Below are 27026 nucleotides of genomic sequence, written 5' to 3'. Positions count from 1 at the left end.
CTCTCCGCTTCTCGTCCGGCCGGGTGGTACGTAGTGGGGGTACTGGCCTTTCCCCCCCTCCGTTGCTACCTTGTCGCTCCGGGCTAGCTCGAGCCTGTATGTCTTCTCGCCCTTTCCCACCTTACTAGGGCTCCTCCCTGATCGGAGTCCTGGTATCCAGTGGAAAGATGTTAGTCCACCCAACAGAGTGGACCGGAACATACAGTGTTTTTTTTAATGAATATTTTTGACGACCGCCGTAAAACCGATTCGCCGTTGAGTGATTGCGCCGTTAACCGCGGGCTGCCTGTACAGTCTTTATCTTCATTTGAAACAAATTTGAAGTCTCATATCACAATATTTAGATTTATAGTGAATTTAAAAAAAAAACTTTTTTTTCCCCTCCCCTCTGCGCACCGATTTGCGGCCGCAAATCTCCGAAATGCGTACGTCGCATTCTCCTAATATTTGCTCCTTTTCATATTAGGTGTTTTATAGAGTTTCATATATGAAAATGTGCGCAAATTCATGAAGAATACAAATAAAAATATTTGAAGGTTGTAGCTTTTCTCATTTTTGCAATATTTGCATATAAATAAATATATTATATAAATTTCGACATTTGGTCAACTTTAACGCTCCGAAATGGTCGAAAACTGCAATTGTAAGCTAAAACTCTTACATTATAGTAATATTCAATCATTTATCTTCATCTTGAAACAAATTGGAAGTCTCTAGAACAATATTTAGATTTATGGTGAATTTAAAAAAAAAAAACATTTTTTTACGTCCACTCGTTACAAATTCATGCATCATATTGTGATAATATTCTTTCTATGTTGCTTTCATCGTTTTACAATGTGTCATATATCAAAATGATTGCAATTTAGTGTACAATACAATGAAAAAAAATAACTTGTTAGCTTTACCCGTTTTTCGCTTTTTCGCACAGCTGCGATTTTGAATACTATTATGTATGAATTTTTTTTTTGCTGCCATATATTGCATTATTCATATATGATAATGATATTTTTTTTCATTTCTGATGGTTTGCATACTAAACTTCAGGCAATGACAAAAAAAAAAGAGCCAGAAATGAACTCTTAATCTTGAAAACTAAGCGCGCTGTGATTTTTTGAAAAAAATATTTTTTCTGCTTCCGCGCTCACTCCAAACCCGCCTCGACATACGGGAGACGTTTTGGTATTTAGGGCTTAGGCGTAAGAGGGTTAATGATATAACCTTAAAGATTAATGCAGTAATAGGTTAGTAATTTTAGGTATATTTGAAGTAGGATGTTATTAAAGGTATACATTTGGTATCTGAACTTTCAAGATAGGCAGTTAGAAGCATTTTTAGTGGTGGTTTTAACTATTCGCAGGTTTTAACTATTCACTGGGTATCTGGTACACATCCCCCGCGAATACGGGGGGAACACTGCGTGTGTGTGTGTATATATATGTATATATATATATATATATATATATATATATATATATAGTATATATATATATATATATATATATATATATATTCGAGCTTGTGCTTGTATGATAAGGCGCCCGTTATGAGGTAATGTTAGACTAGCGATAATCTTACGCTAAGTCGGTTTGGTATTGCACTTCCATCTTCAATGGAGCGTCTGGGGGTTTGTAGATCACTTACGAAGTCGGTATTATCTTGTTGGTTATTACGACGATGTGTTAAACTCATGGTGAGGAGGTTCTTGTAGCAAAACACGAAATATATATGTATTCTTCTGAAGTTTTACATGCTGAATATCAGATATGATTGTACAAGTCTTCTAATAACGATAGCTTGATCGCTTCTGCCAATGATGATGGCTAATCCTATTCCTCTACATGATAAAGCTTAGGTAAAGAGGTACAGGTCTTCTAATGACGATAGCTAACTCTCTTCTGCCCGTCTACCATCTCTGTTACAAGTTATGAAGGAACAGACAGTAGTTCGAACATATGAACATACATACAAGTGACATAGTTTTCATACGAACACACAATCAAAATGAGACACGCTACAGATCACGTAGGCCGTTTGAATTATAGGTCGGGGTAGTTGTCTCAAGCAGGGAGCTTGACTGTTTCAAAACAAATGAATGACCACAGATGACGACATGTCAACTTAGCGTACATACTTATTGTATACATCATCTTTAGCGTCTCTAGTCTGATCACATTCCTGCAAGCAATCTGGTTGACCTCTTTAGTTTTAGACTTTTATATATATGGACTAACATTCCATATTTTTATTATGTAAACACTTACATTAGCTCGGTCAGCTACCAAAACCACTACTGAATATTACTCAAACTTGACTTGCACTTGACTTATAGGAGTGTGATACAGACACTATGTGAATATATATAAGTAAACAATAAAAATTCATGGTGTACATGAATTGATTCAAGTAATAAATATAAAACAATGATATTGGTAAATAATAGATCACGTGATATATAATGATACAGTTTTTTTCACTTCATCTCTTTAAGATACTTATGCTACAGAAAATACTAATGTACTCTGATAATTGCATAGAATGAAGATTAACAGATGAAAAATCAAAAATATTTCAACTGATAAAAATTTCAATATATGAATTGATAACATATTAATGTTTATGCTGATTGATTCGTTGATTTTTTATGTATGGTATATATCTGATCATAAAAATACATATACTAACTCATATATAACTGCAGATATTGGTAAGAAAAAAGGTAACAGATTGATTATAGGCTACCTGATTTGTTTATACATATGTATATGGATTCATATAATTATGATTAATATATGTGCACTTTAAATAGATTCCTATTGCGTACACGCAAAGATATATTTCGATTCTGTTATTTATGATCATTTATATATATAGGATATATGACCGAGGTTATACTACTTCACATTTAACTAGCTTTTTCGACAACTTCTTTTCGTCCATTACACAGTTCCAGACATCCACCTATAGCCAAATGAAACGGCCTATTTCACAGGGTTTAAAACAAGGGGAAAATTTGCCTGGCGGGTCCAACGTTCTATTTTGCGCTCATACTTATTCTCTGCATCCTAAGCTACACGATTACTTCACGATGAATCAAAAAAACATCCCCAGCACGAGTCCTTCGCCGCAAAGTAGAGTTGAATATCCTTCGGGTCGTAATTGTCGGAAGTATGTCCCATTTATTGTAGTCGATTTCCACAGCCACCAGGAGCGTTCCGCATTAAAACGAGATTAACGACGAGATACGGTGTCGGTCGAAGAAGTCCATGAAATTCCTTTCACATTGGTAGGCGGTTGTTACTTGACTGTAGTCATCCGCAGCGACGAACGATTTTTTTGAAGTTGCGATGTGAAACTCTCGTACTGCAGGATACTGTAACCAGGTTCCATTAATCAGCCTGCAAGTGAAATTATACTTGTAACAAGGGCAAAGTAAATTCAGACAACATCCAAATACGGGAGGGGAGAGAGCCATTTAGACCAGACTTAACCCACATGAATTTGCTGATATTTGGAATTCAAAAGAGTCAGCTGTACAAACTTTTTTATCCATGGCATTAACAATGAGTGAACCTATCCAGGTCTATGATGACTTGTAAAAATATCCATAATTATAAAAAATAAATAGATATCATTACGAATCTCAAAGAAAATTCGATATTACTGGTAGTAAGTTACTAGACAAAGAAGTGGAAAATGGAGCTATTTGTAAGATTGCCAGGCAACATAAGAGTCAAAGAGAATATTAATCATGATTCTATGTGCCCTAACAAAAGTTTCATATTCAATTTTCTCGCGCGCATCCTCTGAGGTTAATTTTTTAAAATTACTTTATTAATAGGTAGGAGATGCAACGAAAAAAACCCAACTTACTGTAACTAATTTCTAAATAAACTTTGGGTTTTTCAAGAAAATGGACATTTTCCCAGAATGTTTTACTGAAATTTATAATAGGCTAATGTTGCAAAGTAAATATTTCATATATACATATCTTGATACTTCTAAATGTCTATGAGGTTCAGAAAAATAAATTAATTCCTTTTCATTTTGATGTTTATAGAAATTCTATTTCCTTATTTTGTTTATTAATTTTAAAATGATTGCAAGTTGCATGCGCATACCGATAGACACCTGTACCTAACGTCTGCCTTGCCCATGAGAAGTTCGGGCTAAGCATTCCTTTCTCCAGTCAATCTGCTTCGCAAGCAGAGACGACACAGATGAAAGCCTGTGTAAGCAAATTTATTGAGGTTTTAAAGGAACAAATGCTGATACGGCAATGATGACGTCGTCACTTGGCAGGGAGATTGCTCTCAGCCAGCTTAAGAGTTACGTTACTTGCTGTAAATCCAATACTTTTTAGGATAAAGGAATATGTTTTTTCTTTTAATACGATCCCGACATCAAGAGAAGAATGTCTCCAGCCAGCTCAAGAGCTTACGTAATGGCTGTAAAAATACGACTTTAGGATAAATTTTTTTTTTTTTTTTTTTTTTTGTTTTTTAATACTCGACCCACATGGAAGAATGTTCTGAAAAAAAAAAAAACAGTACCAAAATTGAACAATATATTAGTTTCATGTTGGAAATCTGCATAATTGTAATTATGTTAAATTAAATATTCCTCATTCAAACTAATGAAAAAGGTTTCCATACAAATTCTATATATATTATTAGCCCTGTATAAGATTCATATAGGATTATTCCATAGATAAGATTTTCACTTCTAGACTTCCTGACTTTAAAATCTCTTTTATTTTATTTTATTTATTTATTTATTTATTATTATTATTTTTTTTTTCATTGACTACGAATATAAATCACCGGGACAGACAATATGTCAGTCAGGTTTTGGATATGTGTTTTGAACTTTTAGCTTATTTGTCATTACTAAAGCGTTAAGTTAGAGTTCAAATCTTTACGCATATATATTTGGATATTTAATGGTTACGTTTTGCTTATTGATATTATCGTGATTCCTTTTTTATTATAATTTGTAACCCTTCCGACTTCTTACGGAGTGTATTATATTGACTCCACTTGTATCCATATTTATTTTATTTTTTTATATTTATTTATTTATATATTTTTTATATATATTTGATAAATTAATGGTTGGCTTGAATATGTGGAAAAGTGTTCTAGCGGCGTACCGTATAAGGCTACTTGCGGCATCAATTCTATAGATACAAGATATAAATGATAAAGGTATTTAAAACCGCGAGAACCGCTATAATCCAGTTCGGATCCAATATCACGAGTTGTAACTCGTAAGACATTGACACTTCTATTTAATTATCAGTTATTCTACCAACCGATTGACTCTGGGTGATAAAATATATTATTGGTTTTCTTAATGGAAAGGAATTCACACAACGCGTTATGGAGATTATTATTGATTTACACCACCCGAGTCACATTATCATGTGTTGAATTCCATGTTTACTGATTTAGCACTCATAAATATTCCTAATGCACTCAATTGCGGTGTTTGTTTTTAGTGCTATTAATTCTATATAACGTGTCAAGGAACTATGACACTAAGAAGTGTTTATTCCCTCTGTCAGACTCGTAATTCTGTTAATAATTCTACGTATATTCTTTCAAGGATTGATTTGGCACAGGATAGGCTCCTCAAACTGACAGGTGTCTTAGTGTATCCCATTGTTTTCATGACGTGTTACAATTAGTTATGTGCTTTTTATATCTGTAAGCATTGTAGGCCAGTAAAAATATGATTTGGCTTTCTGTGACATAGTAGGGAACCCTGGATGACGGAATGCAGCCAGTTTTATGACGATTGGTATGAAGAAGATTATTACTACTACCTGGTCGTTAGTCATCTGCTGTGTTCTTCGGGTTTTCCTCGTCACGGACCTACATATAATATTACATTTGATTACATTATTCTGATACACATACTTAAATATACTTTTGCTTTAGGGTTTCTGCTCGAAGTGTTTATTGTTTTTGCTTAGCCGCTGACCCTGTTTCCGTTCGAAATGTTTATTGTTTGGTGTTTATTGCTGCTGACTCTGTTTCCGTTCGAAGTGTTTATTGTTTGGGTTAGGTCTGTTGACTCTTGCTTTGTTCAGTTTGTAACAGTTCTGCGCTCCAACCCAGATATTCAATGCTCGCGATCTCTTGGGTTAAGGAATTTTCTTGTTTAGATACGGTTTTAACAATAGGCACGGATGTTTCTATATCTTTTAGTCCAATTAATGGTTCTGTGCAGTATGGTGCGGGATTGCGGGATAATGCGTCAGCTATGATAATTGCTTTCCCAGGTAGATATCTTATCTTGGCTCCAAAGACCTGAATGATCATTTGTCACCGAGTTCCTTTTGGACTGTGATTAAAGCCTTTGAAAAACTCGGTAAAGGACTCATGTTCAGTAAGGACTTTATCAGGATAGCCATAGATTATAACTTAAAATGTACTAGTGTTAAAAGATACCTAGCCCTTCCCTTGCCTATTACTGCATAGTTTACTTTCAGAGGGCTTTAGTTTACGTTGAATAAAAGGCTATAGGAAAGAACTGTTTATCATATTGCTGAAGTAGTATCCCTCTTACCCCTTGTCTGGAGGCGTCTGTTGCAATAAAAAAAAAATTCCTTATTTAAATCAGGGATTTTTAAGTTAGGTAAGCTGCATTATTCCGCTTTTAAGATATCGAACGCCTGCTGATGCTTTTTAGACCATAATAAATCTACGCTCTTCTTCGTAAGATCTGTTAAAGGAGCTGTCATGATTGAAGAGTTACATATTTACATACGATTGTAATACCCACTACAGCGCAAAATGCTGTATCCCCCTTTTACGTTAATAGGTACCGGAAAGTTATGAATAGCCGACACCTTACCATGGACTACTTTAAGACCTTGACTAGACACTAAAACCTAGATAAACATGTTCGGTTTTTTAAAACTCACATTTAGATATTTTACTCTGAGATTATTTGTCTTTGTCTCTGTAGACACTAGCTCTAGTTTATGTGAATGTACTTCTAAGGTATTAGAAAAGATTATAAGACCAACCAATAGGCATGTAGGGTATCCCCGATAAAGTCTCCAAACACTATATTGTAATTGGGGCGCAACGTAAGCCGGAGGCATACATAAAAATTGATAATGTCCCCTGAGTGTGCTGAAAACGGTGTATGAGGTACAATCACTTAGGTAATGGTATCTGGTAAAAGCATTAAGTAAGTCCAAGTTGGTGAAAAAAATTTATTCTCAACCTAACAGAGATAATATGTCTCGGTACACATGGCACTGGAAACTATCGGGGAGTCGTTCCTTGTTTAAGCGACAGAAATCTACGCAGATACGCCAAGTCCGATCTTTTATGGCCATGACGTTTGAGGGAAAAATTATATGGGCTATTTGATTTCCTAATGACTCCTATTACTAACATTTTTCAACTTCGTCATTTATCTCTATTTTGAATTTCATTGAGAATCTATACGAAGGTACGTAAATAGCTTTATGTTTGTCCTTAGACCGTATTTTGTGTTAAATTACATCCGTTTTTCCCAGAGATCACTCGCCAGTGGAGAAACTTCCTGGTATTCAGGTAGAAGATAAATTCTGCTGAATCACCTCTGCTTGAATGACTTTACGGATATTACTTTAGATAGATTATCAGAGAGATTCATCCACGACTGGTTGGGCGTGATTAAAAATTAGCAACAATAAAAAATGCGATATTTATAAACTTCCGTATCCACGATATGTATACTTTTAGGGCTTTGTTCAGGGAAATTGTTATATTTCAGAGTGTCGGGAAGGATTAAAATTTCATTTCCCAGCAAAGTCTTTTTACACGCACTAAACATTCGAGGGTGCATGATTCTCGAGATTTTGCGTGCAAACTGCGACTGCGGTTGTGGGAGAAGTCTGTTGGGTCATTTGAACAATGTTACGATTTATGAGACAAATAATTTGTTCTTCTATATAAGTTATTATTTGATTAACTGTCTCTTTTTGTTCAAACGGATTTTAATATGTTTGAAGGTTTATAGGATTTTCCTTTGATAAACACGCCTTATTTTGCAGGATGTAAGATAATATTTTGTATACCCCTAGATGAATCTTACAATTACACTAGATACAGATCAATGTTTTTTATAACTATAGAGGTATCTGTAAACGCTCGCTTATCCGGATTCTCATTAGGGAAGTTCGAACAACAAGACGGTGAGTCCGTAAATACAGGATATTACGTGTACTAAATTAAAGGAATAAACAAGATATTCTAATTTTTTACGGCGCGTACAGTTGGGCTTAATCCACCACTACTTATAATAACTTATGTATTAAAAAGAAACGAGAACCTGCTCTGATTACTTGATGCTGTCGTGTGATTCATACGAAAATTCCTTTTTAATTCAAAAAGGTATTGGCATGTATGAACCAACATCGCTTTTCCCCACTCTGCTAGAGTCGCTTATTGTGTGGAATTTGCTATGCTTTGAACACTTCGGCAGTTTTTTGACTGACCTTGACCGCTTGACTAGGTGACACAGTCACCGAGTTTGCTTGTTTGATTCTGAACGGGCTACTGTTCTATTTCTTTTTGTAATAATTAGGATCCTTCTCTTTATTACCATCGGCAACGTATTGTGTGTTTTTAGCATTATGTTGCTGGTTACGTATAAAGCAATGAATGACGAACTATTAGGAACTGAGCGATTACTAATAAGACAAGTTATCACTACTGCATTCAATATTAACTGTTTGTACTTCATTCTTTGCTAAAATTTGAAATAGTGAGGGATCTGGGTCAGCGCATTTAGCTGATGAAAGTTTTTTACAGACATGTTATTCCTTGCAATCCAGCCATATTTTTAAAGTTAAGTTGAGTCATTGAGGTTCGATATTTTATATAACTCAAAAACTCAAGGCTAAAACTGCGATCGGGACTTTGCAAAGGAGCATTTATTGTCATGACCCGAAATAGTGTTACCTCTAATTTATATAGATTTTGTACGGGTGTTCCACTGTTTTTTGTGTGTTTTTCTAATCACTACGGTGCTTAACGACCCTATCCATGCATCTGTATAAATACAGACGTCCACTGCGTAAACGCATATTCACTGTTTAATATGATTTGTTACGTAAGGGATTAATAATCACCCAAATGATAAAATTAACATAGTATATGATTATGTATTTCAGTAGAACTCTGGAAACAGACACTCAAAGATAAAAAACTCGCAGGAGCGCAAATCTCAATGATGTAGATAATTTCTCTGAAAAAGTAAGATTAAGAATGTCTCGTAACTTCAGCCACAGAATAACGAAATTCGACCTGCAAAGGAAACACTCAAAGTTACTCCAAATGAATAAAAAATTGTACTTAGCTTGCTTTTGTGGGAAGTCACGGTGTTCCGATAACGACACACGGCCTTGGTCCTCCTTCTCTATTTAGCGGATGACCTGGTTTGGCTTGAGTTTCCTCCGTGCGCGTTGTTTCGATGATTCGAGCCCTTGAAAGATCCGATGCTGCAGACGCGTTCGGTTTGTTTCTTGAAGTGCCGGAAACGCTCACTAACGATGTTTTCTTGAATGATTCAAATGAGAGACGAAGCTTGCGTTGCCGTAGGAAAAAGACACGTCGGTTTGTTTCTTGAGTTAGTTCACTAAACGATGATACTAAGTTGGTTTGAAGAATCTGTTGCTTTCGTCATCGTTGAAGAGTTTCTTATTGTTTTCTGAAGTCGCTCACTAACGATGATACTAGGTTGCTTGAAGAATCTGCTGCTTCCGTCGTCGTTGACTTCTTATGATACATGATTTATTATTCTGATTTTTCTTCGTAGGACGTTGTAGAGTTCTTCTGGTACGCTGGCCACCAATATTCGAGCTTGTGCCTTGTATGATAAGGCGCCCTATGAGGTAATGTTAGGACTAGAACGATAATCTTACGCTAAGTCGGTTGGTATTGCACTTCCATCTTCAATGGAGTGTCTGGGGGTTTGTAGATCACTTACGAAGTCGGTATTATCTTGTTGGTTATTACGACGATGTGTTAAACTCATGGTGAGGAGGTTCTTGTAGAAAAACACGAAATATAAAAATATATGTATTCTTCTGAAGTTTTACATGCTGAAGATCAGATATGATTGTACAAGTCTTCTAATAACGATAGCTTGATCGCTTCTGCCAATGATGATGGCTAATCCTATTCCTCTACATGATAAAGCTTAGGTAAAGAGTTACAGGTCTTCTAATGACGATAGCTAACTCTCTTCTGCTCGTCTACCATCTCTGTTACAAGTTATGAAGGAACAGACAGTAGTTCAACATATGAACATACATACAAGTGACATAGTTTCATACGAACACACAATCAAAATGAGACACGCTACAGATCACGTAGGCCGTTTGAATTATAGGTCGGGGTAGTTGTCTCAAGCAGGGAGCTTGGACTGTTTCAAAACAAATGAATGACCACAGATGACGACATGTCAACTTAGCCTACATACTTATTGTATACATCATCTTTAGCGTCTCTAGTCTGATCACATTCCTGCAAGCAATCTGGTGACCTCTTTAGTTTTAGACTTTTATATATATGGACTAACATTCCATATTTTTCTTATGTAAACACTTATATATATATATATATATACACTGCGCGTCAAAATAATTGTCGCGAATAAGGCGACCCCCATATCTATGGGGAAAAAATCGGCTGGGAGAAACTGACTAATTGGCAACACAACTGAGTCATTTGTCTCACTCACAGCGTGGGAAAAAGTAACCAAAAGTTATCGGTCAGTGTTCTTAAGTGATTTATGAACAGTAGACATCGATCGTGACCTGCCTGATTTTTTGGATCACGCTTCCAGAATTTTCTTGTGAAAGTGTGTGTGTACGCTAGTGTACTATGTCTACAGGGTATACTCATTTGAAAATCGTGTACGAGTTGTACAGTTACACAGTGAAGGTTATAAAACTGGCGAAATTAGTAAGAAAATTGGTGTAAACCAGCGAACTGTGCAGCGCATTTTGAAAAAATACCACGACAATGGAGACCAGGAAGTACCTCGTGCTTCTACAAGTTCTGGGAGGCCACGTATCATTAGTAACAGGGGTTTAAGAGTGCTGGGCAGGGATATTGAAGTCAATCCGACCCTTTTACTGCCACAGAACTTAAGGTTGCAAATCCAGATATAGTGGCAGGAGCTTCTGTTAGGACCATACAGCGGCGCTTGAGCAAGGACTTGAAATATTCAAAAGTGAAGGCGCGTAAGAAGCCGCTGATAACCACTAAACAAAAGAAGACTTGACTAAATTTTGCACGTTCTTACAAAAGACTGGGCTCTGGCAAAATGGCGTCAAGTGCTATGGAGTGACGAAGCAAGTTTTTTGTTTCGGACAATAAGGGAAAGTGTGTGTGGCGAAAGTCGACATCAGACCCGCTGGACCCCAAGTACCTTGCCACGTGTGTGAAATTCCCTTCTTATGTAATGGTATGGGGTTGTTTTGGTTATGGTGGTAAAGGTAATTTAGTAATATTACCTCGTAACAATACTGTTAATAAGGACTCGTATTACACACTGTTGAACGAGAATTTGGAGGAATCTTTCGAGCTCAGTAAAACAAAGTATTTTTCAGCAGGACGGAGCGCCTTCGCATACTGCGAAACAAAAATATTATTGTTTCAAGGACTGTGGATTGATTTTATACAAGACTGGCCAGGTAATTCCCCAGATATTTCGCCTATTGAAAATCTTTGGGCGATTATGAAAGAAAATTACAGGACGTTGACACGACAACAACTGAAAAAGTTAGAGACACAGTTGAAACGTATCTTGGACAACCTTGACGAGAAGCTCCTGCAAAACTTGCAGATTCCGTCCCCCAATAGGCTTAAAGAAGTTCGGAAACGTCGGGGATGCCTATTAAATTATTAGGCTAGGAGTTGGTGAGTGTTAAACCTATTTTTTTTTTTTTTTATATTACTAACCATTGATTTTTAATTAATATTTTCTTTTCCGCACATGTTTTTTCTTCTGAAATCGCTACCACGACAGTTTTTTTTTTGACGGGCACTGTATATATATATATATATATCTATATATATATATATATATATATTATATATATATATATATAGATATATCTATATAATATAAAGGATTCTGTTGGGAAATAAAGTCTTGATATATTTGCTGTTTTTTATAAGAAAATATTTAAATACAGCAAATTCCGGGTGGTGTACATTGTTTTGTGATTACATGGTACAACATCTCTCATAAATTACTACTTGTTCCTTCATTCTCTCTCTCTCTCTCTCTCTCTCTCTCATCTCTTCTCTCTCTTCTCTCTCTCTCTCTCTCTCTCTCTTATTCGCTGTCTCAGAAACAATTCATAATTTCACTCCTGATGGTCAGATATGGGATTTTGCTGATTCAGTGCTTTCTCTCTCTCTCTCTCTCTCTCTCTGTTATTGGCTGTATGTATATATTTTTAATGGTAGAATGTTTATGATGACTGAAATTACAGTAGTAATATAATAGTCTCAAAGATTAATACAGTAATAGGATAGTAATTTAAGGTATATTTGAAGTAGGATGTTATTTAAGGTATACATTTGGTATTTGTACTTTCTAGATAGGCAGTTTATAAGTGTTTTTTAGAGAGAGTCCTAAGTATTTGCAGGTGTCAACTATTCGCAGGGGTTCTGGAACGCAACCCCGCGAATTGGAGGTCTACTGTACATAATGGTATAAGATGACTTGGAAATTATATTGGGGTGTTGTGGGATGGCAGTTTGAGGTATATTTTTGTTTGAATTGTTAAAGTAAGCGATGAACTGTTAAGATAGATAGTTATAAACATTTTAAAGTATATGTATGTACTTAAGAGTAACAGGTGTAGGAGGGAATGTAAGATGACTTTGGGTGTTTTGGGAAGATGGTTTGGGGTGTATTTTTGTTTGAAATGATATTAAAATGTTTTCACATGATAAATTTGGGTATATTTTTGTTTGAAATATTAGATTAGGCAGTGAACTGTTGATATAGGCAGTTATAATCATTTTAGTTGAAGGGGTGCAGGGTATTTGGCAGTTGTAAGCATTTTTAATGGGGTTGTTTGCATATCTGCATTTTTTGCATTTTCATGATGGGTTCTGGAACCCATCCCCACATAAAAGTTGGGGAGCATTGTACAATATTCTCTCTCTCTCTCTCTCTCTCTCTCTCTCTCTCTCTCTCTCTCTCTCTCTCTCTCTCTCTCTCTCTCTCTCTCTCTCTCTCTCTCTCTCAATTGCACTTTACACTATAAAAGTGTAGAGTAAGTATATATATTTTATAATTTGTAAATAATAGACTTGTTTGTTAGTTAACGCTGCTTGTTAGTTAAACAGTTGAGTTTGTGGCCAACAGTTCATTGTGTATGGATTTTAAGGTAAGGTATGATGTTTGAGTTATTCACAAATTTTCAAATGGGCAGAAGACTGATGCCTTTATATTCACAAAATTTGAGAGACAAGTACTTTTCCGTAAATATCTAAGATCTAGATCCTTACATTTAATCTAATTATATAATATAAAACTTGATAATTTCACAGGTGCCTATTACTAAACAGACTATCTTCTGTTAATTAGTAGAAATTAAAGAAACTACAGAGAAAATGTATTGCCTGAGTACCTTCAGTATTTGCCTTGGGTATGAAAAATGTAAAGGGTTGTGAAGTTACAGTCAACCCCAGGTATTTGCAAGACATGTGTACCACAACCCCACTCACAAATACCTAGAATTCATGAACACTTAAAACTTCTTTGAAATTGCTTATAAATGCCTATTTTGATCTTCAAACCAAAAAAATAACTAAAAATGCTTTAACCAAGTATTTTAGTAGTTTTATCACAAAATAAAAATACATTAATTAGTGGATATTTCTTTATGAAAAATACTGCGAATAGGCAAATTTTCTGTGAATAATATGTGTACGTATATCTTCCGGGGAAAAATCCATGAACAGTTGAGACCACAAATCCAGAGATGTGAATAGGCAGTGGTTGACTGTATTATGGAAATAAGTATAAGGGTTTTAGAATTATTTGCTTTGTATATGTACACAGTTCCTACAATTGAAATACGTATGTACGTCTCTTTACATGATGAATCTGATAGTAACAATTAAAACAGATTAAACCCAGTGTTGGAATATGGAATTCAAATATAGCAAAAGGAACAACACAAGTAATTTTGACTCCTCTTACGATTGGTCACTTTTGTCTGACCCATGTATATTGATGAATAGCCCATGTTTTAATCTCTATATGTACAGAATGTAAAGTAACACCAATTTAAACATTTTTATGTGAATTGTCCCAGAATATTATTGGCAACAATTGTCAAGGTTTGGAAATATCAGTTTAAAGAAATTTGGCCCAAATTTCCATTTTGAGTTAAACTAATTACATATAACATTCTTGAAAAAGCTATAATGTAATAACTCATGAAACTTTGGTTCTGACCTGTAAAAATTACATAAATTAGTTAAGTGGTCTGTTTAAACCACCCAGTAACTATGATAATTTAATCCAAACTTCAAGGAAAAGTTCAGAAATAGTTTTGTGGATTGAGTCAGCTGTGCTAAAGTAGTTTCACATCAACCATGCATGTGATGTCTAGGCCAGTCCCTTATGACACTTCTGATAGCCCAGTTGATAAGCCAATCACAGGGCTGGAAACTGTCCTCTCTCAAGAGTTCACATAGACAGAATATACATATGTTCCACCTCTCCTGATGGATACTTTTGAAAGACATATCCCTCAGGAGAGGTGGAAACACGCATCCTGCTTATGTGAACTCTCGAGAGAGACAGTTTCCAGCCCTGTGATTGGCTTATCAAAAGCCATCAAGAGCACCGTAAGGAATTGACCTAGACATCAGATCCACAGTTGCTGTGAACTACTATAGGATACTCTTGCTCCTAGAACTGTCTGTAAATTTCTCTTGTCAGGAGCAGTTGGATGTGTGGTAAATTGCAATGTGATATTAAGAACTATCTTTTTCTTAGGTGTATGGCCTAATGTATAAAGATGCACAGCATGACCCCAATCTTGAGGAATTTAGGCGGGAGGCAGTTATTAAAGGCAGCCAAACAACTGGATGCAGCTCGTATGGTTCGATTGATGAAAGCACTGGCTACCTTCATATAACTGGTAAGTTAAAAGCATTTTTCTGCCATGATTGATGTTCATTTCTTGAGAATTTTCTTTTATATATATATATTATTATCTATATATATATATATATATATATATAGTATATTAATATATATATATATAGATATATATATATATATATATATCTATATCTATATCATATTGTCAAAAAACCAACCAATTTAATTTACTTTAAAACAAAAGTTTATGTAAATTACAGACTCCTAACGCCATCTCTTGGTAACGGTGCATTTACTTCAGTTTTAATTTTGGTTTTTGTTTTCATCCGTGGAAAAACTCACGTCAGAGTTGTTATGGCTTATTTTGGTTGAGTTCATTATCCAGTGGTGGTGGCAACACATTTATTCCAATCTGGCTTTTGTGTATATTTAAAGTGGTGAAAATAGATTTTTTAACCCTTGCTGGTTATTTTATTCCACTGTATAAACCATCTATTGTGGAAATCATCAAATGAAAATACTGTGGTTCCATCTCATAGTTATGAAAGTTTCTTCAGAATTAGTGGAATTCATATAATATGTATATATATATAGAGGCAGCCACCACTTATTGGTGGGGTGCTGATAAGCAAACACTGCCATTAACTGGAACTCAGCAATTTATGGCACTTATGCCTTCAAGTTTCAGTTAATGACTCCAATAACCAGTTAATGGCATATCTGTAAGGTATGTTATGGCACCATAACTCTAAAATCGGCACCTTATGGCACCGATAACTGAAACTTGGCACCATAAAACTGGTTCACCATTAATCAAGTCTGCCGATAACTGGGAACTGCCCAGCAGTCCCCGGTTATTGGCATAGGCTCCGTTCCAACGGGCTTGATAAGAAAAAATCGCCATTAACCAAAATTGAGCGATTTATAACAATAACCAGTTAATGTGCCTCTGTTAGGGATGTATCAGTGCCATAACTCTATTGTCATCACTGATAACTGGAACCAGTGCATTATACCTTTGAGCTACAAATGTCCTTTAATATCTAATTCGCTCTACCTCGGAATTTATATATTTTCATATATTTGTACCGGAGGGGAATTTTTAGTTGATAGTAATTTCGTCCCCAATGGGATTGAACCACCGTCCAGTGGACGGGAAACGAAATCAGAACGGACAGTGACGTTATAGAGTTGGTCAACTCGATAACGTCACTGTCCATTCTGATTTTGTTTCCTGTCCACTGGACGGTGGTTCAATCCCATTGGTGGACGAAATTATTATCAACTAAAAATTCCACCTTCGGTACATATATGAAAAATATATCAATTCCAAGGTAGAGCAAATTAGATATTAAGGGGGGCATCCACCTATATAGAAATACTGCTCCGAGTTTTATGAAATTAACATATGTTATACATATATATAAGGGTTGAGTTTCCAGAAAAATTTCGAGTGATCGAAACATGAGTTTTTTATTTTGGTTTTTTATTTAAAAAAAAATAAAAAAAAAACAAAAAAAATAAAAATTTAAAAATGTAACTCTTCCTTTATTTTTCGAGCTATTCCAATGCGGCTTTATACACAGAAAGTAAATCATAGTAGGAAAAAACAAACGGTTGGGCGACCGTTTTTCCATTTTTGGTTTTTTTTTGGTATGGGGGGGTGGCGACGGGGGAATTTTCCCCCCCAAATTTTGTTGATTTTGTTATTACGAGTTCCTCGTCAACCTAAGCAAAAATCCTAGCCCCAACAAAATATTCGTCTTTCTTTCCTCTTTCTAATGGTATTTTAACTTTAAAATTGGCCTAAAAATAAAAAAGTAGTTAGCGTTTGAAGTGCAAAAAAGTGAAAAACGAGAAAATGGCGTAAAGTTCAACAAGTGTTTTTTTTTTTGTTTTGGCACTCCTGTTATAAACTGATCTTCGAGCAAAACCATGATACAAACAAATGTTAAATACTCACTAGCGATTAGTTCAGACTGCCTTTCCTTCTTTCTAATAGTTTTTAGTGTTTTTTTGCTTGGTTTCTGGTTCCTTCCAAGTCCCCCCCCCTAAAAAGGGTATTATTCGCTCAAGGCGAGGGTATCATCAAGTACCACCTGACTCTTTGTTGCCTGGTTTGAAACCAAGCAAGTTTGAGTTTAGTATCTTCCAGGCTCATATTCGTGGCTCATTTTCAGTCGTTTCTTCACGTTTCTTGTCCTTTTCGTCTTGGAGGTTTGTTTTTCAAGTCTTTTTGACTCTCGAACACTAAGAACTTTTTCTATGCTTTTTAACTGGTGCAAACGATGCGTGTAGGTTGGGAAATTTTCTCATAGCCGAAGTTTGCTTATGTCTTTTACTGGTGCCAAACATGCTCATAGGTTAATTTTCTCATAGCCAAGTTATGCTCTATTGTCATTCCTGTCACAAAAAAGCACTCTATTTAGGCCAAAATACTTTGTTTTTGGGCACTTCTGCATAGCACCCCATAAAGGGATTCATTAGGGTTTTTGTGTGAACCCTTTCAAACATCGCTGTAGAAGTGCTGGCGATGACAGGTCCTGAAATACTCCCTTTACGTATTCATACAATTCTGGTGGAAGTTTTGACAGCAAAATCTTTTGTTCTTTGTGAGATGGTGGTTTCCTTCCATGTGCAATGGCCCGCTGGTAAAAACACCATGACGACGTCCCTTTGGGGCACAAGTTATGACGCTCCTTCCGATCATCTGATGACGTGTGATGGTAAAAGGAGGCCATTATTGCACGTCTCATTGTTTCTACATCAGTGCCGATATTATCTCTGATTGCTTTCCCATAAAATGATTGAAACTTTTCAATGGTTGTCTTCGTAAGCTTGTCTCGCCCAGCCAATAAACTTTTCTTTACAATCTTGCCTGATTTTTGAGTGAAGAGTTCACTCGCAGCTTTCTTTGCTTTCTCAAGCCTGCTACCCATCGTTTATGCATATGATTTATGCATTCTAATTTTAATTACTTGATGGCCATCATACGGTCCTCTACCATCATTCAGTTCACACACAGCTGTGTATGCCTTAGAATCACCATCTCCCACAAAGGTTATGTATCGGAACCCGTAATTTTCTGACCGTGACCACAAACGTCTTGCTTCCTCAGCTTCCATAGCACCTGCTAGACCGTCAAAAATTCTTATTGCACTGTGCTGCTTCTTCTCTTCCCCTCTCTCGCAGATTTTGCAAAATAATTACTTAGCACAATCACGTCTATGATAGTTGCCGTATACACTTCTATCACAAAACCAACACCTACATGGGACTTGTGGCCCCGGGTTAGCCAAGTCCCATCGAAGGAAACTTCGATGTTCATCATACCATTTTCATCAATCTCAGCTAATCCTTTCTCTATATAAATCTTTATGTTCTCATGTGCCTTTGCTTTGCTTGATATTTATCCATGTGCATTTTCATTTTCGTATACAAAAGCTGCAATGTCTTGATATGACCCCGCTGAAATAGGGTCCTTACCTATAAATCCACTTCTTTCACAAGCCCAGCTGTCCGACACCAGAAATCAAAGAATGATATATTTCCTCTACATTTATCTCACTAAATTGATGATGTACAGAGTTTCCATAGCTACTAATTCGCCTTGCTGGGGCATCAGCCGTAAACATACATGATTGGCACTTCATAAAAATATCAGTATCCCATCTATTGGCAGACATATCTAACTTTAGTTTACCCCTACAATTTCCTTCCTTGCATCTTATATACGACTCTATTTTCTCTAACTGAGATCTAGATATAATGAATTTTTCATCGTATACTCCCTTTCATCATCCTTTATTACATTCATCAACTGCGAGCGTAACTGTGAAGGGGAAAAATACTCAGTTGACTGCGCGGCAGACGACTTGGAGGCAAACAGGGGCGGGGCTCTCAGCAGCCAAAACAGAGCCTCGTGTTGTTGTTGTTGGTTGGTGATGGTGGTGATGGTGTTGCTGCCGGTGGTGATGATGGTGGAACAGCGCTGGAGACATCAACCAACAATGGTGGTGGTACTGGCGGCGCTGCCACATCAACAACACTGTCGTTAGTCGTACCTTCGACCCTCTGTCTCTTTTTAGCAAAATTTGCTAAACGGGCCACAGTTGCACGGTTCTGTTTCGGCATATTGTCCCACTTTCACTCTAGTACACACACAAATGTATATAAATTGTATTTAGTGTTACTTGATGTAAGGAAACAGCAAAAAACATGGCAAACAGCGAAATAATGCTAGGAGTAAAGAGCAGCGTACCTCCCCTTTTGCAAGTATGGGACACACTGACATGGCTTTCTGCTGGGTATGGTGATGCTACCCGCTCAGAACACACATTCTCAAGAGATCAGCCATTGTTGTTGCCAGACGTAAGCAGATTAGGCCAAAATAAAAAATCAAAATAATTAACAAATTAGGCGGATAAAGGACTAAATGAATATAGTCATTGGGAGCCACAAACGTCCAACCCTTACGTCACTGTGTGTGGGGGTGGGGGTGGGGCTAAAACCCCCTTAATTTTAATATTTCGAAAAAATGGTTTGGCCACGTGATAACAGAGGTGTTGCTCATGTCTTACGGCCATTTAACCAGATTTTGAAATTTTCAAAAATATTCATCAAAAATCTTAGCGGAAGCCCCCCTTAAAGGACATTTGTAGCTCAAATGATTTATATGAATTGCGGTAATGTGATAAGTATTCATATATATATATATATATATATATATATATATATTATATATATATATATATATATATATATATATATATATATATATATATATATATATAGTATATATATACACAGTGGTCCCTCGAGATACGAAATTAATCCGTTCCGAGACGGCTTCGTATTATGAGTTTTTCGTATCTTGGAACACATTTTACATGTAAAATGCCTAATCCGTTCCAAGCCTCCAAAAACACCCCATGTAAATTATATTTCCAGGCCTAAAACACAGTTCTAGGGTTACGACGGAAGAAATATGTCCAAAAAGGCAAAATACTGTACATACTTTAGTAATATTCAACTGCATGTAATGTTTTCAACCCCATTTTTACGCATATATTAGGGCTTTAGCATATGTCCCCTAGCAATAAGCTAGCCTATGTTAGCGGTTGCTACTGTAGCCTATTCTATGATTCTGACATCTAAACCTAAAGATTGCTAAAAGCTTAGAATATGCCAATAAAATGTATAAATAATCAGTATGTACTTATTTATTTCAAATAATTATTAATTAATCATTAACTATAATACACAACAAAGAAAAAACCAACCTTCCAATCGATTGTTTACATTCTTACGAGTATCGAACGAGCGCCAAGCAATCATTTTTCCTAGCACACAGTAAGCCATAAATTGTCATTAATATCTCTCTTCAACTAATAAACCACCAAACAGTATAATAACCATTCATTTCTATTCTTTATTCTATCTTTACCTAATGGAGATACCGAGTTACTGACAGCTGTAATGAAAAACATACGTAATACGTAATGTAATAATAAAACAGGAGAAGAATTCTAAAAAAATACCTATTTGTTGGCAGACTGATTTATTTTATATTTTCTGATATCTAATTCACAATTTTTTTATAAATGTATTGCATGTACTCATTTTCAAATAATTATTAAGTAACCATTAATTATAATAACCAAACAAAAAAAAAAAAAACAAAAAAAAAAAAAAAAGCTTCCAAACGTCTGTTACATCCAGCACTTACTAGTATCGAACGATCGCCAAAGCAATCACTTTTACACAGTAGCCAAAAACTACCAAACAGTATGATAACCATTCATTCTATTCTTTATTCTATCTTTACCTAATGTTTTTTTTTTTCATTAAATGCATTGCATGAATAAGTTTTCATTTACAGCAACCTTTTACCAATAGAATACTTAAAGCACAAGGGGTAGATGCTGACCAATAGGAGAGCAGGACCTTATGGGGTGACTAGCATCAGGAACCAATGGAGAGCGGGAGGATGGTGGCGAGTTTACTCAGTTGGCTGCGCGGGAGTTTTAAAATGTTCTCGGTGGTCCGGGCAAATCTCGGGACTTTACAGCAACAACCTTTCGTATCTTGAAAACTTTTCGTATGTAGAGCAGTAAAATTTTTCGCATTGGCTTTCGTATCTCGAGTTTTTCGTAAGTAGAGCCTTTCGTATCTCGTAGGTACCTACTGTGTATACAGGCGGCCCGCGGTTAACGGCGAAATCATCTCAACGGGGAATCGGTTTTACGGCGGTCGTCAAAAATATTATCATTATAAAAATAAGGCATTTTAAAAGGTATCTTTACGGCACAAAATTTTCAGTTAACAGCGCCGCTAGCGCCGTTGTCTAACGAGTTCATACATATGTAGAAATGCCGTTCAGACCATAAGGTTATGCAAATTATATTAACAAATTTTATGGAGAGTTATTACGTAGGTATTAGGGTAAAATATATGCCTCTGACGCTGTTCTATGCCGAAAATATAGAGTTACATAAGTGCAAATTTAGCTATGGATGTGTCGATTCATAATTGTTCATGCTTTTGTTAAAATGTGTGTGAAAATGTATTACGTAAAAAGGCATTTTTATTTCTGTACAGAAATATGATACAAAGGCAGCTTTTGAAAGCCCTTCACGATACCAAATACGATGTTTTTTCATGTTCTTTCTTGTAAGCGCCGCCTGCCGCTCTTCCGAAAATATCGATTTAAAAAAAGTGCAAATTAGCAATCGAGTGTCGATTTTATAAAGTTTATGCTTTTATGTTTAAAATGTGTATGAAAATGTATTACGAATAGGGATTTATTTCTGTGCAGAAATATGATAAAAAGGAGCTTTTGAAACTCCCCAATCAAGTTATCGACTACGATGTGTCTTTCAAGTTCGTTCTTGTATGCCGCGATCGCTAATTTGCACTTTTTTTGCCGCCGTCTGCCGCTCTTCCAAAAATATAGAGTTAAAAAAAAAAAAGAAGAGTGCAAATTTAGCGATCGATGTGTCGATTTTTCACTTTTTATGCTTTTATGTTTAAAATGTGTATGAAAATATATTGCGTAAAGGTATTTCCATTTTTGTACAGAAATAAGATACAAATTAAGGCAGCCTTGTAACTACGCTCCACGTGTCAGGGGATGAGTTTTTTTCATGTTCGTTCTTGTCCGCCAGTTCCGAAAAATGCATTGTGTTTTTTTTTTATTAATTATGCATCTTTTCCATAAATCCTTTAAAAAGTTATACATTATTCACTGTATCCAAGCATATTGTATGTATTCTCATATTATGATTTTAAAATACTACGGCAAACTTAAGGCCGTATTCCGCGGAGCGGCCAATGTTGTGGTTTGAAATCAGCTGATGAATACGAGTCTGTTTCACCATAACGCAATTCTGAGTGAATGCTCTTGCTTCTAGTTAGCATAAAAAAGAATATCTAGATACTTGACTTATATGAGACAAAGTTATTTTTGTTTTCCTTATACAGCGTGTTTTTAGGTGGAAATATTGATTGAATATGTCTTCGTTGTGAATGTGAAACTACTATTTTTTTTTTCGTTTACAGATTACGTTGGCGGCATGTTTATTGCGTAAAAAAATTACGTGATCCGTTCGCAATACGTAATCCTTTATATCATCGTAATACGAACTTTACGTTATTTATCTTATATCGGCGTGAAACCAACAGTAAAATGTGTTCTTTCATGCACAGTAGTTTTGATTAAAATGATTTTATCCCAATTTTATCTATGGTTGTGTGTGATGGCAGACGTTTACTGCAGTTTTATCCTAGTTGCCGATGTACGATAATAGTCATTAGCAGCTTGAACAGTTTTCTCAGCTTCAGTCATAATTAGGTTTAAATTTAACGGTATATTTCCCTGATTGATCTTTAATCTATATTGATCTCTGATCTATAGCGAATAAAGTTATTACATTAAGATATCTCAGTTCCATTCTATACATAACGCCATTTATATCAAATACGGTAATGTTGCACTGTAGTACGATGATCGAAATACAAGCCAAACAGATGTTATCCAGTTCGGTTGTACTTAGAAAAAAAAGTCGTTTTCTCGTTCGGTTGTTTATGGTTGTACACGTTCACGCAACGAGTATAACGTTAAAACCATACTTTCATCATTCTCTTTTGCTGTTATTGAACTTATGTAACTAGAAGATGGATAAAGTTAGGCCATTGTAATTTGATCTCTCATAAAATCGAACTATCGTAAGACTAATGATTGTAACCTGAACACTACAGCTACCTGTACACTGTATAAAACTTTATTATATCTTTACATACTCTAGACACCGACATGTACTGTACAGTAAATTCTATAGTACTATACTGCATAATATAATTTTACTTATTGTGCCGTTGTGGATTACGGCCCTTCGACTGGTCTAGAGTTTCGAAAGAAGGTGTGCGGCGGCCGTAGGCTTTAAAATCGCTCAGCGTCGAAAAAATCGCTTGGCGTCGGTGGCCAGGAACGGAACCCCTGCCGCTAACCGAGGGCCGCCTGTATATATATATATATATATATATATATATATATATATATATATATTAAAGAAATGCCACAAAGTAGGGTCAAGGATTTGTACAGACCAGAAAGGTTGGGGTAAGGATATGTGGTCCGTCGTTGGTATGATTAATCTCAATTTCCTTCTCTTTATAAATGGATTTAAGATTTACATCTTACAACTGTAGATCAGTTAGAAATTGCCATTTTGATGTAGCCGAATTAACTCATGTTTCTGATATAGTCTGTCTGCAGGAGACTTGGCTACCGGTGGCAGGAATCAGACTACCTGAATAGAATAAATTTCTGAATTTGCATATTATGCAGTTTCCCCAGTTGATTTATCGAGGGAGTTGTTGGCTGGTCGTCCTTATGGGGGCGTTGCTTTTCTGTACCGAAAGGGCCTTGCCTCTTGTATACAGCGAGTGGACACCTCAGATGACAGACTAATTGTATTGACGTGTCTATAGAGGAAAGTTGTATGAGGATTATCAACTGTTATCTTCCATACTCAGACGGACAAAATGATGCAGAGTATACTGATTGTTTAGCAAAAAATACACTGTCTTATGTCAGATCACCCAAATGGAAAGGTTTTTGTAGTTGGTGATTTAAACGCTCACCCTGAATCACGGTTGGTAACGAGCTGAAAGACTTTTGCACCCATTACGATTATTGTATTGGTGATGTTGTTGTGAGCCCTTTAACACTTACACTTGGGGTGAGTGACGCAACGGGCCACACCCGTTGGTTAGACCACCTTGTCTGCCCTCCTAGTCTTCTAACGAACATTAACAATATGTGTGTGTTGCATTCCATTATGGGTCAGACCATCGTCCTCTTTCATTTTCTTTGAAGGTCTCGCAACTACCTACGCTGGTAGAAATGAATGACGGTAGTCAGACGAAGTTTTTATCTCGGGAATCTACCGGTATACAGAGGTAAATCTGAAGAAGCTTTGAAAAAAACATTGAGTTGCCTTTGGAAACTCTACAATGCAACACAAGATCATGTCAAAATAAGAAGATCATTTAGAGCTATTGAGAAATTTCTTTTGGACATAATTAATGCACTTCAGCGGTCGTCTGAGTTAAGGAGACGAATCCACAGAGGTTTCAACTATGTTCCTGGTTGGAATGACTTTGTAAAGGAATTCATCATGAAGCACGGGATGACTATTTAGCATGGAAGGAATAGGTAATCCAAGGGAGGGATATTTCTATGATAAAATGAAATTTTCTAAAGCTCAGTTCAAAGGGATGTTCAGATTTTGTAGGAAAATGAGGAAGAAATTAGATCAAATAAAAATTGCTACAAGTCTGAATGGGTGTATGAAGAAATTTTGGAGAGAAATAAATAAGAAAAGAAAATCCCGAACCTTCTTACCTGACATAATAATAATGTGAGTGGTTATGAAAACATTGCCGAGTTATGGAAAGAACATTATTCTGAGCTGTTTAACGACCCTACTCATCCTGTTCCAGACCCAATGAAAAATCAAGGTCAGCGAGATGTAACAGGGACAAATTTCAATGAAATATCGAATGCCTTAAATTCTTTGAACACTTCAAGTAGCCCTGGACATGACGGGCTGACCCTTCAGCACTTAACTGAGGCTCATCCGGTACTTAGAGTTTTACTAAGTTTATTTTGTCACTTCCTGTTTCTGTCATTCCTACTTACCGAGAGCTCTTATTCTGGTTATACTCTCTCCTTTGATTAAAGATAAAAATGCGGACCACAGTAACATTTCCAATTATAGGCCGATTGCTCTAGCCACTGTTATCTCAAAAGTTTTGGAAGCGATTATATTGGAGAGATGCAAAAAGCACTTATGACAAGTGACAACCAGTTCGCTTACAAATCCAATCATGAAACGGAAATGCCAGTTCATATTCTTAAACGTACGAAGGAATATAATGCTCGTAAAACACCTGTATTTGCTTGTTTCATGGATATGTCTAAAGCCTTTGATAAAGTGTCTCATAAGATGTTGTTTGAAGTACTGTCATAAAGAAATGTTCCTTGCTATATTATTAAACTGCTTGGTGAGTGGTATAAAAATCAGCAAATGATTGTCAAATGGGGCCATGTATTTTCGAGTGAATTTTCCACTTCATGGGGAGTGAGACAGGGAAGTTTACTTTCACCTTACCTGTTCAATGTATATATGGATGACCTCTCACATAGGCTGAGTCAAATTAAAGTGGGATGTTATTTAAACAACATGATTTTAAATCATTTGTTGTACGCTGATGATATTGTTTTATTTGCTCCTGAAGTAAGTGGGTTGCAGCAGCTTATAAACATTTGTTGTGATTTTATGTCTGACAGACTTCTATTGTTAAACGTAAGGAAGACCAAATGTATAATTTTTTCTAAGAGTAAGATCTGCCCAAGTAATATATCACCTATTGTTGTTAACTATGCACATATAGATTTTGTACAGGAAATAAAGTACCTAGGATACTATCTTACTGCTCAAAATTCGGACGATGCCCATGTAGAATATTTGAATAGAGGTCTATGTGCAAGGGGCAATATGATTTCAAGGAACTTTTTTAAATGTAGCGAAGATGTCAAGAAACTGCTTTTTCAGAGCTTTTGTACAAGTTTTTATGGCATATCTTTGGTTGTCAGAGCAAAACAACGAACTATGAATAAGCTGAGAGTATGTTACAACGATAGCCTACGAAGACTCTTGGGCATTCCGAGGCATGCAAGCGCATCTGCTCTTTTTGTGGCTTTTGGTCAGCCATCTTTTCAAGAACTGAGACTCAAAACCATAACATGCTACAGACAGTCCCCGGGTAACGACGGGGGTTCCGTTCTTAAGACGCGTCGTAACCCGAAAATCGTCGTAAGCCGGAACGACGTTCTTGAAAACATGTCCACAGGGAAAATTTCACTAATTTGCAATTTTTTTTAGGGCTGTATCTCTAAATTTATCACTAATTTACTTTTTTCATGTGCAACATTGTGTATTCACAAAATTACTGTATATTTTCATCAATACAAGAGAGAGAGAGAGAGAGAGAGAGAGAGAGAGAGAGAGAAGAGAGAGAGAGAGAGAGAGAGAGAGAAATAACTCCTTAGGTTTCAATAGATTGAAATGAACGTCTGTAGGCAACTTTTCACCTACCCATAAATACTTATATTTCTCAGAGAGAGAGAAAGAGAGGGACTGTGCAATTATGTTTGTCTGTCTATCAATTCTTTTGCTGAGAGCGAGAGAGATAAAGGGAAGAAATAGAAACACCAAATGTATGACAAGTATCTTGTGGAGAGAGAGAGAGAGAGAGAGAGAGAGAGAGATGAAGAGAGAGAGAGAGAGAGAGAGAGAGAGTTGTCCTTA

At 36.1% G+C, this 27026-nt stretch overlaps 1 protein-coding gene across 1 annotated transcript in view; it reads left to right on the top strand.

Moving 5' to 3' along the window:
• LOC135207289 (activating signal cointegrator 1 complex subunit 3-like) overlaps window positions 1-27026 on the top strand; it is a 669776-nt gene that overhangs the window by 259361 nt on the left and 383389 nt on the right. Inside the window, 1 exon segment of the mRNA XM_064238959.1 lies at window positions 15043-15187. Coding sequence (XP_064095029.1) covers window positions 15043-15187 — 145 coding nt within the window.

Source organism: Macrobrachium nipponense, chromosome 32 (assembly GCF_015104395.2).
Source record: "Macrobrachium nipponense isolate FS-2020 chromosome 32, ASM1510439v2, whole genome shotgun sequence".
Taxonomy (NCBI): domain Eukaryota; kingdom Metazoa; phylum Arthropoda; class Malacostraca; order Decapoda; family Palaemonidae; genus Macrobrachium; species Macrobrachium nipponense.
The sequence above is the reverse complement of the archived record's forward strand: the minus strand, read 5'-3'. Positions and strand labels throughout refer to the sequence as shown.